At 47.5% G+C, this 13,689-nt stretch overlaps 1 protein-coding gene across 2 annotated transcripts in view; it reads right to left on the bottom strand.

Annotated features, from left to right (window-relative positions):
* Positions 1-2,715: 2,715 nt before the first annotated feature.
* The window catches only part of RP2 (RP2 activator of ARL3 GTPase), a 68,783-nt gene continuing 57,809 nt past the window's right edge, over positions 2,716-13,689 (bottom strand). For both annotated transcript variants that reach the window (XM_063953070.1, XM_063953069.1), the window contains exons 4-5: positions 4,231-4,316; positions 2,716-3,267 (exon numbers count right to left, since the gene is read on the bottom strand). In XM_063953070.1, the coding sequence (XP_063809140.1) occupies positions 3,184-3,267; positions 4,231-4,316 (170 nt within the window). In that variant the 3' untranslated portion in view covers positions 2,716-3,183. The remainder of the gene's footprint in view (positions 3,268-4,230; positions 4,317-13,689) is intronic.

Raw genomic sequence — 13,689 nt, 5'->3', positions numbered from 1 at the left:
GTCTCCTACGCTGTATTATTTTTAGGACTAATTTTGTCTGTTGCCGATGTTAGCCATTGTGTTTGTTCCTTTTTTTTATAACTATAGTGCGTGACTACGCACCATAACCCTGTATATCTTTATCCATTAGGAATTTATCTATCCCATTCTTAAGTGTTAACAGAGTCCGAATGATATGTTGTCCATATATAATGCGTACGGCTGATTGCTCATTCGCACGGTTTTCCCATCGGGGTGCAATATGCCTAGTGGAACGACAGCATTTTTAATGCTGAGGGCAATGTTCCGCTTTCTGTAATATATCAAACAGCTCTGTAACGCACTACTTTGTATATAAATTTCAGATAATGGCTTCAATTGGTCTTTAAGGAACATCACTGAAAAGGAAAAGTAAAACATTGCATCTAAAGCTGGGCATACATGCTACAAACATCTGGCCGATCTGCCCCATATTGGTGGATCACCCAGATAATTATATGTATGCAGGCAACAGATACGAAAATATTGATTGGTCATGCCGGGATCAACCAGCATGTCCGTCCAATGCAATATTTTCTACGTTTAAAGTTGGCCACCGCAGGCAGTGTATGCCTTGCCACTGCTGACCGACCAACCAACATTTCTCCTGTTCCTTTAGAGAAGGAACGGGGAATTATCGTCTCCCCAGGGAAGGAGTGCAGGTATTGTGGTCATTACACTGTGAGATATGTGTATAGCCACAATATCTGCACGGTCACAGGCTGCTAGATAAAATGTCTGGCAGGCATTTATGTGCATGTCTATGCCCAGATTAAGGAATGGCCCTAACTTCCTGATTACCCCAATGTAAAAGGTCATGATGTCAAGCAATGTTGATCGTAAAGGGTGTTCAGCTCTTTATACTACGTACTGAAGACCACCAGTAATGCCACTCACTGAATTTGAGCAATTCACAATCTATGGGTCTTTTGTTCTAATTTCAGGTGACAAAAAAAAACAAATAAATAGACCTTAGTGTCTCAGCAGATTGTTTATTTCGTTTTTGTTTTTTTTTAAATATACAATTATCAGATTTTATAAAAGTATGAAATATCCAAATGTAAACATTTTAAAAAGGATATTTTTTTTCTGTAACCATTATAGGTATAGGAATTTAACAAGCATTTGTCAAATATGAAGTCTAATTGTAACAAAGGGGTAGATGTATTAATGGGTGATATTGTGGTTTAGTCATATCAGAACATTTTATGTGCGCTGATACCGCTTCTCCCCCACATATAAAAGGAGATGTGCGCTATATGACAAGGGCACTATGCGCCCCTGTCATCAGTGCTGCTGAGATGGCGAGCAAATGAGCCAGGCAACATATGAACTGTCAGTGGCACAGACCGATCCAATAACTGCAGCAAATGATTTCAACAGCTGTCGTTGTCAGGCACACAGCACTGTCCCTGTCTGTCAGCTCCGGCAGCCGGGGACTGTGCATAAAAAAAAAAAAAAAACCCAAAGTTTTTTTTTTGAAAGCGACCACAGGGATTTGCATTACCACCATGCACAGAATGTATGCAGCACCTGTCAGTGGCAGCAGAAACAGCCAAAAGAGCGAGAGTGCACTTCAGCACACAGGTACTTTAACACTCTCCCTCTTCGGTTAACATGCTACCGTTATATGGAACAACTTCACTGCGATTTGGAGGTGAAGCAGGTCCTTACACATAATGGCAGGAGCATATATATTAATACATCTACCACAAAATGTCTTTTGGACAAATATTTATGACAATGTCATGGAATCCCATCATACAGTAATATAGTGATTGCTCTGACTTATGGATTGTCAGTGAGCATTGTTTCATAGCCAACACTCACAAATGGTTACTGTAACACATGGCACAAATGGATTTCTCTGTCTGTTAGATATAGGGGTATATTCAATTAGGGTCGGATCCAGTCCGACATGCATTTGTCGGAATGGATCCGACAACCCCTATTCAATCTCATCTCAATTCGACTTTTTCAAGTCGAATTGAGATGAGGGACCCAGAGGAGGAGAGGGGGAAGGGGGAGCCGCGGGGAGACCAACGGGGACAGCCGCGGGCAGACGGAGATCAGCGCTACAGTAGCGCTGCAGGAGGACATCACACAGTCGCCAGACCTCAAGGCAGTGTCCACCCGGCTCCAGCAAGCGTGACCTCACTTACTGGAGCCGGGTGAACGCTGCCGTGAGCGGCGCAGCTGTGAGACATCCTGCTGCAGCGCTGTGCTGTAGCGCTGATCTCCGCTGTACGCCCGCGGCTGTCCCCCGTCTCCTGCTCTGGGTCCCACATCTCAGTCCGACATTTTTTTATGTCGGACTGAGATGGTCGAAAAGGGGGCCAAAACCTGTCAGTTTTGACCCCGTTTTCGACACAAGCACGTGGATCAGCAGCTATTCCGCCGATCCACGTGCTTTTCGACAAGTCCTCGACTTGTCGAATATTTTGAATAGGTTGGAACCCCTTCCGACCTAAAAAAAGTCGAAAACTGACGTCTTTTCGACAGACGGCAGCTTTCGACGTCAATTGAATATACCCCATAGCCACCCTCAGTCTCTGGCTCAGAGTAGGACACAGTCTGTAAACTTTTATCTGCTAATATACAAGTATCTGAATTTTGTACTTAATGCAACAAAACAATTTACAAGAGCTTTGACTGAAATTACGTTTTCACAGTATAAAATATTGATTTCAGAGTGCATTTAAAAAAAAAAAAAGTATTAAAATGTAGAACGATTACTGCATGTTGTGTAAAATCTAAAAATAAATATTAGAAAATAAAAATATATATTTAATTCACTACTAAATCTTCCATAATTAACCAGCTCAATGGCATTATGCCATCTGGAATGTAATGTTCTATGCAGCACAGCCTAACCAAGCCTGTAATAAATGTACAGTATTTTACAAATTCAACACAATGTAAGCACTGCCTTGTGGCTACAATTGTCTTCAGATAAAACACAGGAAAACCTTTGATTTCTACACCAAATAGAAAGTGTGGTGAGAGATCAGAGCACTGCGTGTGCGCGCCATGTCTTTACCCACAAATCACTGAATACAAGGTGCACGGTTTCATTTTCTTATGAATAGTAGGTCACGTAATCTGTTCAGAATGCTTTACTGGAAGTAGTTTCTGGAAGGGACAATTGTTGCAGGTAAACAGACTCTAAATTCCCATCTGTATATCAGCAAAGTTGTAGAAGTTCTCCACATCATGAGAAGAGGACGTCTTGTTTTCTGAAACAAACACCTATTTTACAAGAAAAAGGAGTTACTATATTATCCTTATTATTACTTTCATTCTGACAATAGAAAATTAAAGGTCACACACACACACACACACACACACACTAATCAAGACGGGTTTGCTGCATAGATCAGGTATGGCTATACTATCAGGTTACATTATGGAGTGTCAAATGAATTTAGATTTATGCTGTAAATGTGGCATTGAAGGAGACCGTTTCAGGTCTTTTCTCCTTTCCTTCAAATTATATTCCAGATGTGCTTACTCTGTCTATCAGAGGGGTTTTATTTTATCCCAGGAAGAGTACTAACAAATTTCTCAATGGATGACTCTGGTCAATGGATCACCAATTATAAATAATAATAGAAAGTACTGCCATACAGCGATAATCTGTGATCAGTCAGGGGAATCTGCCAAAACAGCATGACTTCTGCACGCAGATCTGGCAACTAAATACCTCACACGCTGAATTACAGGCTATTCAGAGACTAACGTACACAGAGATCCATCTGATTTCCGACTGATCTCCTGCATGGAGGATAAGGCTGGTGATAGTGATGATGGCTACTTTCACATGCGGACTGATAGTAGCGGTATGGATGCATAGATTAAGCAGTTTCTGAATACAAGCGAAGATCCACATTTATTTGAGCATGCAATGTGCCGGCACATGCAGCCAACATGCGTGCAACTCTGAATCTGGCACTCGTACAAATGCTCCCATGAACCATTTTGCTTAATTTAGACATCCTTTAAAACTCCCTTTAACTTACATCACACTAAACCAAATTAATTATTATTAGTTCAGATATGCCTGCAAGAAAATGAGCAACATCCTCCTAATTTTTAATCAGTGTTCACGCTACGTTTTTTTCTGGCATTATTGCGATTTCCGTTTTCAACGACTCTTTGCTCACACCGATCTATTGCAGCAGAATTTCATACCCAATACTGACTAGAACTCACCTCGGTACCACTGAAGATGCTGCCAATGACAGAATGGCAGCTCTCTACGGCTCCATCACCATTAAACTCCAATGCAACAACAGAACCTTTACAAGGAAATAAACATATTAATATCCTATGGTATAATGTAACCCATTAGTCACCAGAGCTGTTTTAGATTACAATGCCAAAAGTAATCCCACTGACTAAATAATGGCCAATTCTGTTAGTATACATTAGATATATATCTCACACACAGACTCGCTATATTACGGTGTTTGTTCCCAATTGTAATATGGGGTGGTACTCAGTATAGCAGTTGTTGGGATCCTGGCGCACAGTATACCGGCGCCGGAATCCTGACAACCAGCATACAGACACCTTTTCTCTCTCTTGGGGGTCCACGACCCCCCTAAAGGAAGAATAGATAGCGTAGCGCGCCACCATGCCCACAGTGTGGCGAGCGCGACGAGCCCGCAAGGGGCTCATTTGCGCTCGCCCCGCTGTTGGCAAGCAGACAGTCGGGATCCCGGCGCCGGTATGCTGGCCGCCAGCAACTCATACCACACCCGTAACATGCAAGCACACAAACCATAAACTATGTTTCTGCTGCGGGGTACACTGGGCTCCACAAGTCTGGACAATGGGGTGTAGAGTAGGATCTTGATCCGAGGCACCAACAGACTCAAAGCTTTGACTGTTCCCAGAATGCACAGCGCAGTCTCCTCTATAACCCCGCCTCCCAGCACAGGAGCTCAGTTTGTCAGTTGGTGCTGCAGTAAGCAAGCACTTAACAGAGGGACTGCTCCAAGCAGCCCTGAGAAAAGCTTTTAATGAAGTAAAAAGTGAAGACTTCATGGGCAGCAGCGGTGGTAAATGTCTTTCGACATTCACTGCTGCAGCTCCAGCTCTCCCCAGCGGCGCTGTACACTCCCGAGCCCTGGTTGCCGGGTACCTATAGCGGAGGCTCCGGTTTTCTTTACGCTAGACACACGGCTGGGACTCTCCAGGATCGCGTGGCCGCGCTTCGGGAGGTGGTAAGTGGGTCCCGCTTGCAGGATCTGGTCTTTATCGCGATTCGGCGCGGTCAGTGGGAGGCGGGCCGTGCGCGCTGGCGGTGGACAATGTGGATACAGGCGATCCCACTAGATCACCAGGTCATGGGCGCAGGTCAGGTTCTCTCTTAAAACAGATTTTAATATCGCCCACAGTACCCGGTGGTTTTGCCAGCAAGGGGGATAAGGCTTAGACCTGAAGCCCCTCCCCCAGTCCCAGGGCGCCATTTCCAGCAAGTATTCCCGCCCTGAAGTTACATATCTGTCTTTTCCTCACTCCATGTCAGTGTCTGCGGCGCCATTACTCCTCAGCTCACTGTTCCTGGGACTGCTTGGGCGAATCCTCCTGTGTAAAGCCGCCTGGTTGTCAGCGCTGTGCCTTTACATGACACTTAAGTATTCTACCTGCCTTTTTAGTCAGTGTTAGTAAGAAAGAGTGCATTTAGTCAGGGGTTTATAGTACAATTACCCTGTGATATACATCCAGTTCTTACGGTGTACTGTTATATCTATTGTTATATAGCTGTGTAAGCTAGTCCAGTGCAGTATTATTGTCTGTAATAGCCTCTGCATTGTACAAACTGACTATTTGTGTGTGCATTGATAGCTGAGTGGTGTCCATCTTGTGTCTTTCACTCAACTTGCTATCCCTATATTCTATAACCTGAGGGGGCTTGGTGCGTCAGGTGTTATTTAATATAGGATTTTCACAAAGATATACTGTATTACGTATTTTTCTCTGTGATTTTGTCACCATATCTCTCCTTTATCTCTGCTGGTGCTGACTACACTGCGCAGGGGTTTAGGTTTAGGGATATAGTGCTGCTAATAATTGTACTGTGTTACCTCATACTGCAAGTTATATGATGTCTGCTTCTGAGGGTAATGGTTCTGGGGCGGAACACACTGCTGGTGTTGCTGAAGCCACAGGCACATATGGGGAGAATATAGCAGCTGTGGGCTCTGGTTCTGGGGGCTCCTTGCCCCCCAGTGGGACTGTGGCAACGGAGGCACATACTGACCCTCCGTGGGCCGCTTTTTCCACGCTTCTGCATACGCTAGTTCATAAACTAACACCCCCTATGGGACCCCCAATGCCGGTACAACCGTATGTGGTCCCTGCAGCTAACCCGCCGTGGGCGGACGATTTATCTGCTCAATTAAAGAAGTTGAACCAGTCCCTGACTACTAAAAAGTCTGACCATCGCTCGCCTAAGTCCAAGAGGTCCTCTAAGCGAGCGCTCGTCTCCTCACAATCCACTGCTGTCACTGACACCTCATCTGATGAAGACAGCACATACACTGACCCCACAGGTTCTGACTCAGATACGGCTGATGGGGAGGGTAGTTCACATGTGGATGTTCCTGATCTTTTGGAGGCTATTAACTTAATTCTGCAGATTACGGATGATCCCGAGCCATCCATTCCTCCTAAGAAACCAGATAGGTTCAAGCGCTAAGTTTTACCTCACTCTGACCACCTAGTGGATATACGTCAGGTACCGTGGCAAACCCGGGTACGAAGTTTGTGCCTCAAAAGAAGATGCTGGCTCACTATCCCCTCGCGCCAGAGCTGTCTAAGAATTGGGAAACGCCTCCTCCAGTAGACTCACATGTGGCTAGGATGGTGGTTTCCTCAGCTCTACCTGTCACTACCGTCACGTCTCTAAAAGAGCCTACGGATAAACGTGTCAAGGGTTGTGTAAAAGCAATTTACAACCTCACGAGTGCTGCACAAAGGCCCACTATTGCATACATGGGCGGCAGAGGCTATTGAAGCATGGGCCTTGGAGTTAGAAGCTAAAATCTCCTCTGACTATGCTAGACAATGCTTGTCATATATTGTCACAGCTTCTCGCTATATTAAAGAGGCGGCTTCTGATGCCGGTATCCTAGCAGCCAAGGCCTCTACTACGTAGGTCCTGGCTCGCAGGATATTATGGCTGAGATCCTGGTCTGTGGATCTGGACTCTAGAAAAACCCTGGAGGTAGTCCCTTTCAAGGGGGATATTCTGTTTGGGGAGGACTGAAATAAGATCGTGTCTGCCTTGGCTACTGCCAAAACTCCCTGTCTGCCTAATACAGCTCCTTCTGTGTCGAAGGCCAAAGGCACGTCCTTTCGCCCCTTTCGTCCTTCAGGAAAAGCAAAAGGTCAGGTGTACCATAAGCTGGCCCGCACTTCCAAACCTGGTAAGCCGAAGCCCAAAAGAGCCTGGGCTGCCCGTCAGCCAGCAGCCAAGACCGATAAGCCTGCCGCATGACGGGGCGGGCCACCCCTGGGGGATCCCAGGGTGGGGGGCCGGCTTCTAGGGTATACCCAGGAATGGTTGAAGACCACTTCAGATGCCTGGGTACGGGAAGTCGTCACTCGAGGTTACCCCATAGCCTTCAAAAACCGACCCCCTCATCGATTTTGCCAGACAGACGTCCCATCGGACCAGACAAAGGCAAATACTCTGCATTCGGTGGTACAGACCCTCCTGGATACAGGAGTCGTAGTACAGGTGCCTCTTGCTCAGAGGGGCCGGGGGTACTATTCTCCGCTACTTCTAGTCCCGAAACCGAATGGGTCCTCCCGGCCCATTCTCAACCTCAAGGCACTGAACAATTTTGTGAAGGTTTCCAAGTTCCGTATGGAAACCCTTCGCTCTATAGTTCTGGCCTTGGAACCTGGTGACTACATTGTCTCCCTGGACATACAGGATGCTTACCTGCATATTCCTATAGCAGTGTCACATCAACAATACCTGAGGTTCGCTATTAGCAACATCCATTACCAGTTTCGGGCGTTACCTTTTGGTTTAACAACGGCTCCGCCAGTCTTCACCAAAGTTATGGTGGTACTCCGCCGTCAAGGGGTCAGGATACTGCCGTACCTGGACGACTTGTTAATCCTGGCAAATTCCCCAGATCTTCTCCTGCGTCATCTGGATATGACTGTTCGGTTTCTACAAGCCCACGGGTGGCTCATAAGCTGGAAGAAATCCTCCCTGGTCCCTGCTCAGAGCATGGTGCATCTGGGAGTGCTGTTGGAGACTCACAACCAGAGGTTGTTCTTGTCTCAGGAGAAAGTCCTGAAACTTCAGGACAGGATTCGTTGCTTCCTTTCTCGTCCGCAAGTGTAGATACATTCGGCAATGCAGGTGCTGGGCCTCATGGTATCAGCATTCGACATGGTGGAGTATGCTCAATTCCATTCTCGCCCCCTCCAGAAGCGGATTCTAGCCAAGTGGGATGGCCTGCCTCACCAAATCAGGTCTCAAATGATCTCTTTGCCTCCGGAGGTCCGTCTGTCGCTGCTCTGGTGGCTCCAGGACCGACAATTGTGCAGAGGCCGTCCCTTCTGGATATCCAACTGGGTCCTGTTGATGACAGATGCCAGTCTAAGAGGCTGGGGCGCGGTGCTGGAGCAGCACTCCTTGCAGGGTCGGTGGACCAAGGAGGAATCTCTCCTCTTGATCAACATTCTGGAATTGCGGGCGGTCTTCAATGCGTTGAACCTAGCCCAGCATTTGATTCAGAACCGTCCTGTTCAAGTACAGTCGGACAACGCCACCACAGTGGCTTACACAAATCATCAAGGCGGCACTTGAAGCCGTTTGGCAATGAAGGAAGCCTCACGGATTCTACGTTGGGCAGAACGCCATCTACCGGCAATAATCATTCCGGGAGTCCTGAATTGGGAAGCGGACTCTCAGTCGTCAGAACGTGCATGCCGGCGAGTGGGGCCTCCATCCAGAAGTGTTTCAACTCCTCGTGGAAAGGTGGGGTCTTCCAGATGTGGATCTGATGGCGTCTCGACACAATCACAAGGTACCGGTCTTCGGAGCAAGGACAAGGGATTCTCAAGCAGCATTCGTGGATGCGCAGGCAGTGCAGTGGAGGTTTCGGCTGCCGTACGTGTTCCCTCCAGTGTCACTCCTGCCCAGGGTAATTCGGAAGTTCAAGCAAGAAAAAGGAAATCTGCTTCTCATAGCTCCGGCGTGGCCCAGACGGCACTGGTTCTCAGACCTGCAAGGCCTATCGTCAGAGCGTCCACTTCTACTTTCACAACGCCCAGACCTCCTCGTACAGGGCCCCTTTGTCTACCAGGACCTAGCCCGGCTGTCTTTGACGGCGTGGCTCTTGAAGCTTCCATCTTAAAGAGCTAAGGGTTTTTCTGAAGAGGTCATTAAAACTATGATGCGGGTTCGGAAACCGGCCTCTGCTCGGATTTACCATCGGGTCTGGCATTCCTACTTTGTTTGGTGCGCATCTAACCATTATGACACTTCCAAGTTTAGTACAGCCAAACTTTTGGCTTTTCTACAGCAGGGCCTAGATTTAGGCCTGCATCTGGCCTCCCTCAAGGTTCATATTTCTGCCTTGTCGGTGTGGTTTCAGAGAAAAATTGTGACTCTACCTGATGTTCATACTTTCACTCAGGGTGTGTTGCGTATCCAACCTCCTTATGTCCCGCCTGTGGCTCCTTGGGACTTGTCGGTGGTTTTGAAGGCGTTACAAGAGTCTCCATTTGAACCTCTTGGTTCAGCTGACCTTAAGTGGCTTTCCCTTAAGGTGGTGTTTCTGTTGGTTATTGCCTCTGCTAGAAGAGTGTCAGATTTGGGTGCCTTGTCTTGTAGTTCCCCATATCTGATTTTTCACCGTGACCGGGCGGTTCTTAGGACTCGTCCCGGATATTTGCCTAAGGTGGTTTCTTCGTTCCACCTTAATCAGGAGATTGTGGTTCCAGCTTTTGTCTCTCCTGATTGGTCCCCCAAAGAGTGGTCTTTGGATGTGGTACGGGCTCTCCGTATCTATGTGACGAGAACTGCTTCTATTCGAAAGTCTGATTCACTCTTTGGTTTTGTTTGGATTTCTCAAACATGGCTGGCCTGCTCACAAGCAGACCCTGGCCAGGTGGATCAGAATGGTGATTGCGCATGCTTATGTGAAGGCTGGTCTGTCAGCTCCTGTTCACATTGCGGCCCATTCTACTCGGTCTGTTGGATCTTCTTGGGCGGCCCAACGTGGTGCGACCCTTGATCAATTGTGCAAGGCGACTAGGTGGTCCTCCGGGAACACGTTCATAAGGTTCTATGCCTTCAATACTGCCGCTTCCCAGGATGCTTCCTTTGGACGCCGGGTTCTTGTGCCCGCTACAGTGCGTCCCCTCCCATAAGTAACTGCTTTGGGACATCCCCATTGTCCAGACTTGTGGAGCCCAGTGTACCCCGCAGCAGAAAATGGGAATTTACTTACCGATAATTCTATTTCTCGGAGTCCGTAGTGGATGCTGGGGTTCCTGAAAGGACCATGGGGGAATAGCGGCTCCGCAGGAGACAGGGCACAAAAGTAAAGCTTTCCGATCAGGTGGTGTGCACTGGCTCCTCCCCCTATGACCCTCCTCCAAGCCAGTTAGGTACTGTGCCCGGACGAGCGTACACAATAAGGGAGGAATTTTGAATCCCGGGTAAGACTCATACCAGCCACACCAATCACACCGTACAACTTGTGATCTAAACCCAGTTAACAGTATGATAACAGCGGAGCCTCTGAAAAGATGGCTCACAACAATAATAACCCGATTTTTGTAACTATGTACAAGTATTGCAGATAATCCGCACTTGGGATGGGCGCCCAGCATCCACTACGGACTCCGAGAAATAGAATTATCGGTAAGTAAATTCCCATTTTCTCTATCGTCCTAGTGGATGCTGGGGTTCCTGAAAGGACCATGGGGATTATACCAAAGCTCCCAAACGGGCGGGAGAGTGCGGATGACTCTGCAGCACCGAATGAGAGAACTCCAGGTCCTCCTTAGCCAGGGTATCAAATTTGTAGGATTTTACAAACGTGTTTGCCCCTGACTAAATAACCGCTCGGCAAAGTTGTAAAGCCGAGACCCCTCGGGCAGCCGCCCAAGATGAGCCCACCTTCCTTGTGGAATGGGCATTTACATATTTTGGCTGTGGCAGGCCTGCCACAGAATGTGCAAGCTGAATTGTATTACACATCCAACTAGCAATAGTCTGCTTAAAAGCAAGAGCACCCAGTTTGTTGGGTGCATACAGGATAACAGCAAGTCAGTTTTCCTGACTCCAGCCGTCCTGGAACCTATATTTTCAGGGCCCTGACAACATCTAGCAACTTGGAGTCCTCCAAGTCCCTAGTAGGTGCAAGGCACCACAATAAGCTGGTTCAGGTGAAACACTGACACCACCTTAGGGAGAGAACTGGGGACGAGTCCGCAGCTCTGCCCTGTCCGAATGGACAAACAAATATGGGCTTTTTTTGAGAAAAAAACCACCAATTTGACACTCGCCTGGTCCAGGCCAGGGCCAAGAACATGGTCACTTTTCATGTGAGATGCTTCAAATCCACAGATTTGACTGGTTTTAAACCAATGTGATTTGAAGAATCCCAGAACTACGTTGGAGATCCCACAGTGCCACTGGAGGCACAAAAGAGGGTTGTATATGCAATACTCCCTTGACAAAGTTCTGGACTTCAGGAACTGAAGCCAATTCTTTCTGGAAGAAAATTGACAGGGCCGAAATTTGAACCTTAATGGACCCCAATTTGAGGCCTATAGACACTCCTGTTTGCAGGAAATGCAGGAATCGACCGAGTTGAAATTTCTTTGTGGGGCCTTCCTGGCCTCACACCACGCAACATATTTTCGCCACATGTGGTGATAATGTTGTGCGGTCACCTCCTTTCTGGCTTTGACCAGGGTAGGAATGACCTCTTCCGGAATGCCTTTGTCCCTTAGGATCCGGCGTTCCACCGCCATGCCAACAAACGCAGCTGCGGTAAGTCTTGGAACAGACATGGTACTTGCTGAAGCAAGTCCCTTCTTAGCGGCAGAGGCCATAAGACCTCTGTAAACATCTCTTGAAGTTCCGGGTACCAAGTCCTTCTTGGCCAATCCGGAGCCATGAGTATAGTTCTTACTCCTCTACGTCTTATAATTCTCAGCACCTTAGGTATGAGAAGCAGAGGAGGGAACACATACACCGACTGGTACACCCACGGTGTTACCAGAACGTCCACAGCTATTGCCTGAGAGTCTCTTGACCTGGCGCAATACCTGTCCCGTTTTTTGTTCAGACGGGACGCCATCATGTCCACCTTTGGTATTTCCCAACGGTTTACAATCATGTGGAAAAAACTTCCCGATGAAGTTTCCACTCTCCCGGGTGGAGGTCGTGCCTGCTGAGGAAGTCTGCTTCCCAGTTTCCATTCCCGGGATGAAACACTGCTGACAGTGCTATCACATGATTTTCCGCCCAGCGAAAAGTCATTGCAGTTTTTGCCATTGCCCTCCTGCTTCTTGTGTCGCCCTGTCTGTTTACGTGGGCGACTGCCGTGATGTTTTTCCCACTGGATCAATACCGGCTGACCTTGAAGCAGAGGTCTTGCTAAGCTTAGAGCATTATAAATTTACCCTTAGCTCCAGTATATTTATGTGGAGAAAAGTCTCCAGACTTGATCACACTCCCTGGAAATTTTTTCCTTGTGTGACTGCTCCCCAGCCTCTCGGGCTGGGCTCCGTGGTCACCAGCATCCAATCCTGAATGCCGAATCTGCGGCCCTCTAGAAGATGAGCACTCTATAACCACCACAGGAGAGACACCCTTGTCCTTGGATATAGGGTTATCCGCTGATGCATCTGAAGATGCGATCCGGACCATTTGTCCAGCAGATCCCACTGAAAAGTTCTTGCGTGAAATCTGCCGAATGGAATTGCTTCGTAGGAAGCCACCATTTTCTACCAGGACCCTTGTGCAATGATGCACTGTTTTTAGGAGGTTCCTGACTAGCTCGGATAACTCCCTGGCTTTCTCTTTCGGGAGAAACACCTTTTTCTGGACTGTGTCCAGAATCATCCCTAGGCACAGCAGACGTGTCGTCGGGATCAGCTGCGATTTTGGAATATTTAGAATCCACCCGTGCTGTTGTAGCAGTATCCGAGATAGTGCTACTCCTACCTCCAACTGTTCCCTGGACTATGCCCTTATCAGGAGATCGTCCAAGTAAGGGATAATTAAGACGCCTTTTCTTCGAAGAAGAATCATCATTTCGGCCATTACCTTAGTAAAGACCCGGGGTGCCGTGGACAATCCAAACGGCAGCGTCTGAAACTGATAGTGACAGTTCTGCACCACGAACCTGAGGTACCCTTAGTGAGAAGGGCAAATTTGGGACATAGAGGTAAGCATCCCTGATGTCCCGGGACACTATATAGTCCCCTTCTTCCTGTTCGTTATCACTGCTCTGAGTGACTCCATCTTGATTTGAACCTTTGTAAGTGTTCAAAAAATTTTTAGATTTAGAATAAGTCTCACCTAGCCTTCTGGCTTCAGTACCACAATATAGTGTGGAATAATACCCCTTTTCTTGTAGTAGGAGGGGTAATTTAATTATCACCTGCTGGGAATAC

This window comes from Pseudophryne corroboree, chromosome 2 (genome assembly GCF_028390025.1).
Source record: "Pseudophryne corroboree isolate aPseCor3 chromosome 2, aPseCor3.hap2, whole genome shotgun sequence".
Lineage (NCBI taxonomy): Eukaryota > Metazoa > Chordata > Amphibia > Anura > Myobatrachidae > Pseudophryne > Pseudophryne corroboree.
Note: the sequence above shows the minus strand (reverse complement) of the source record. Positions and strands in the feature narration are given on the sequence as shown.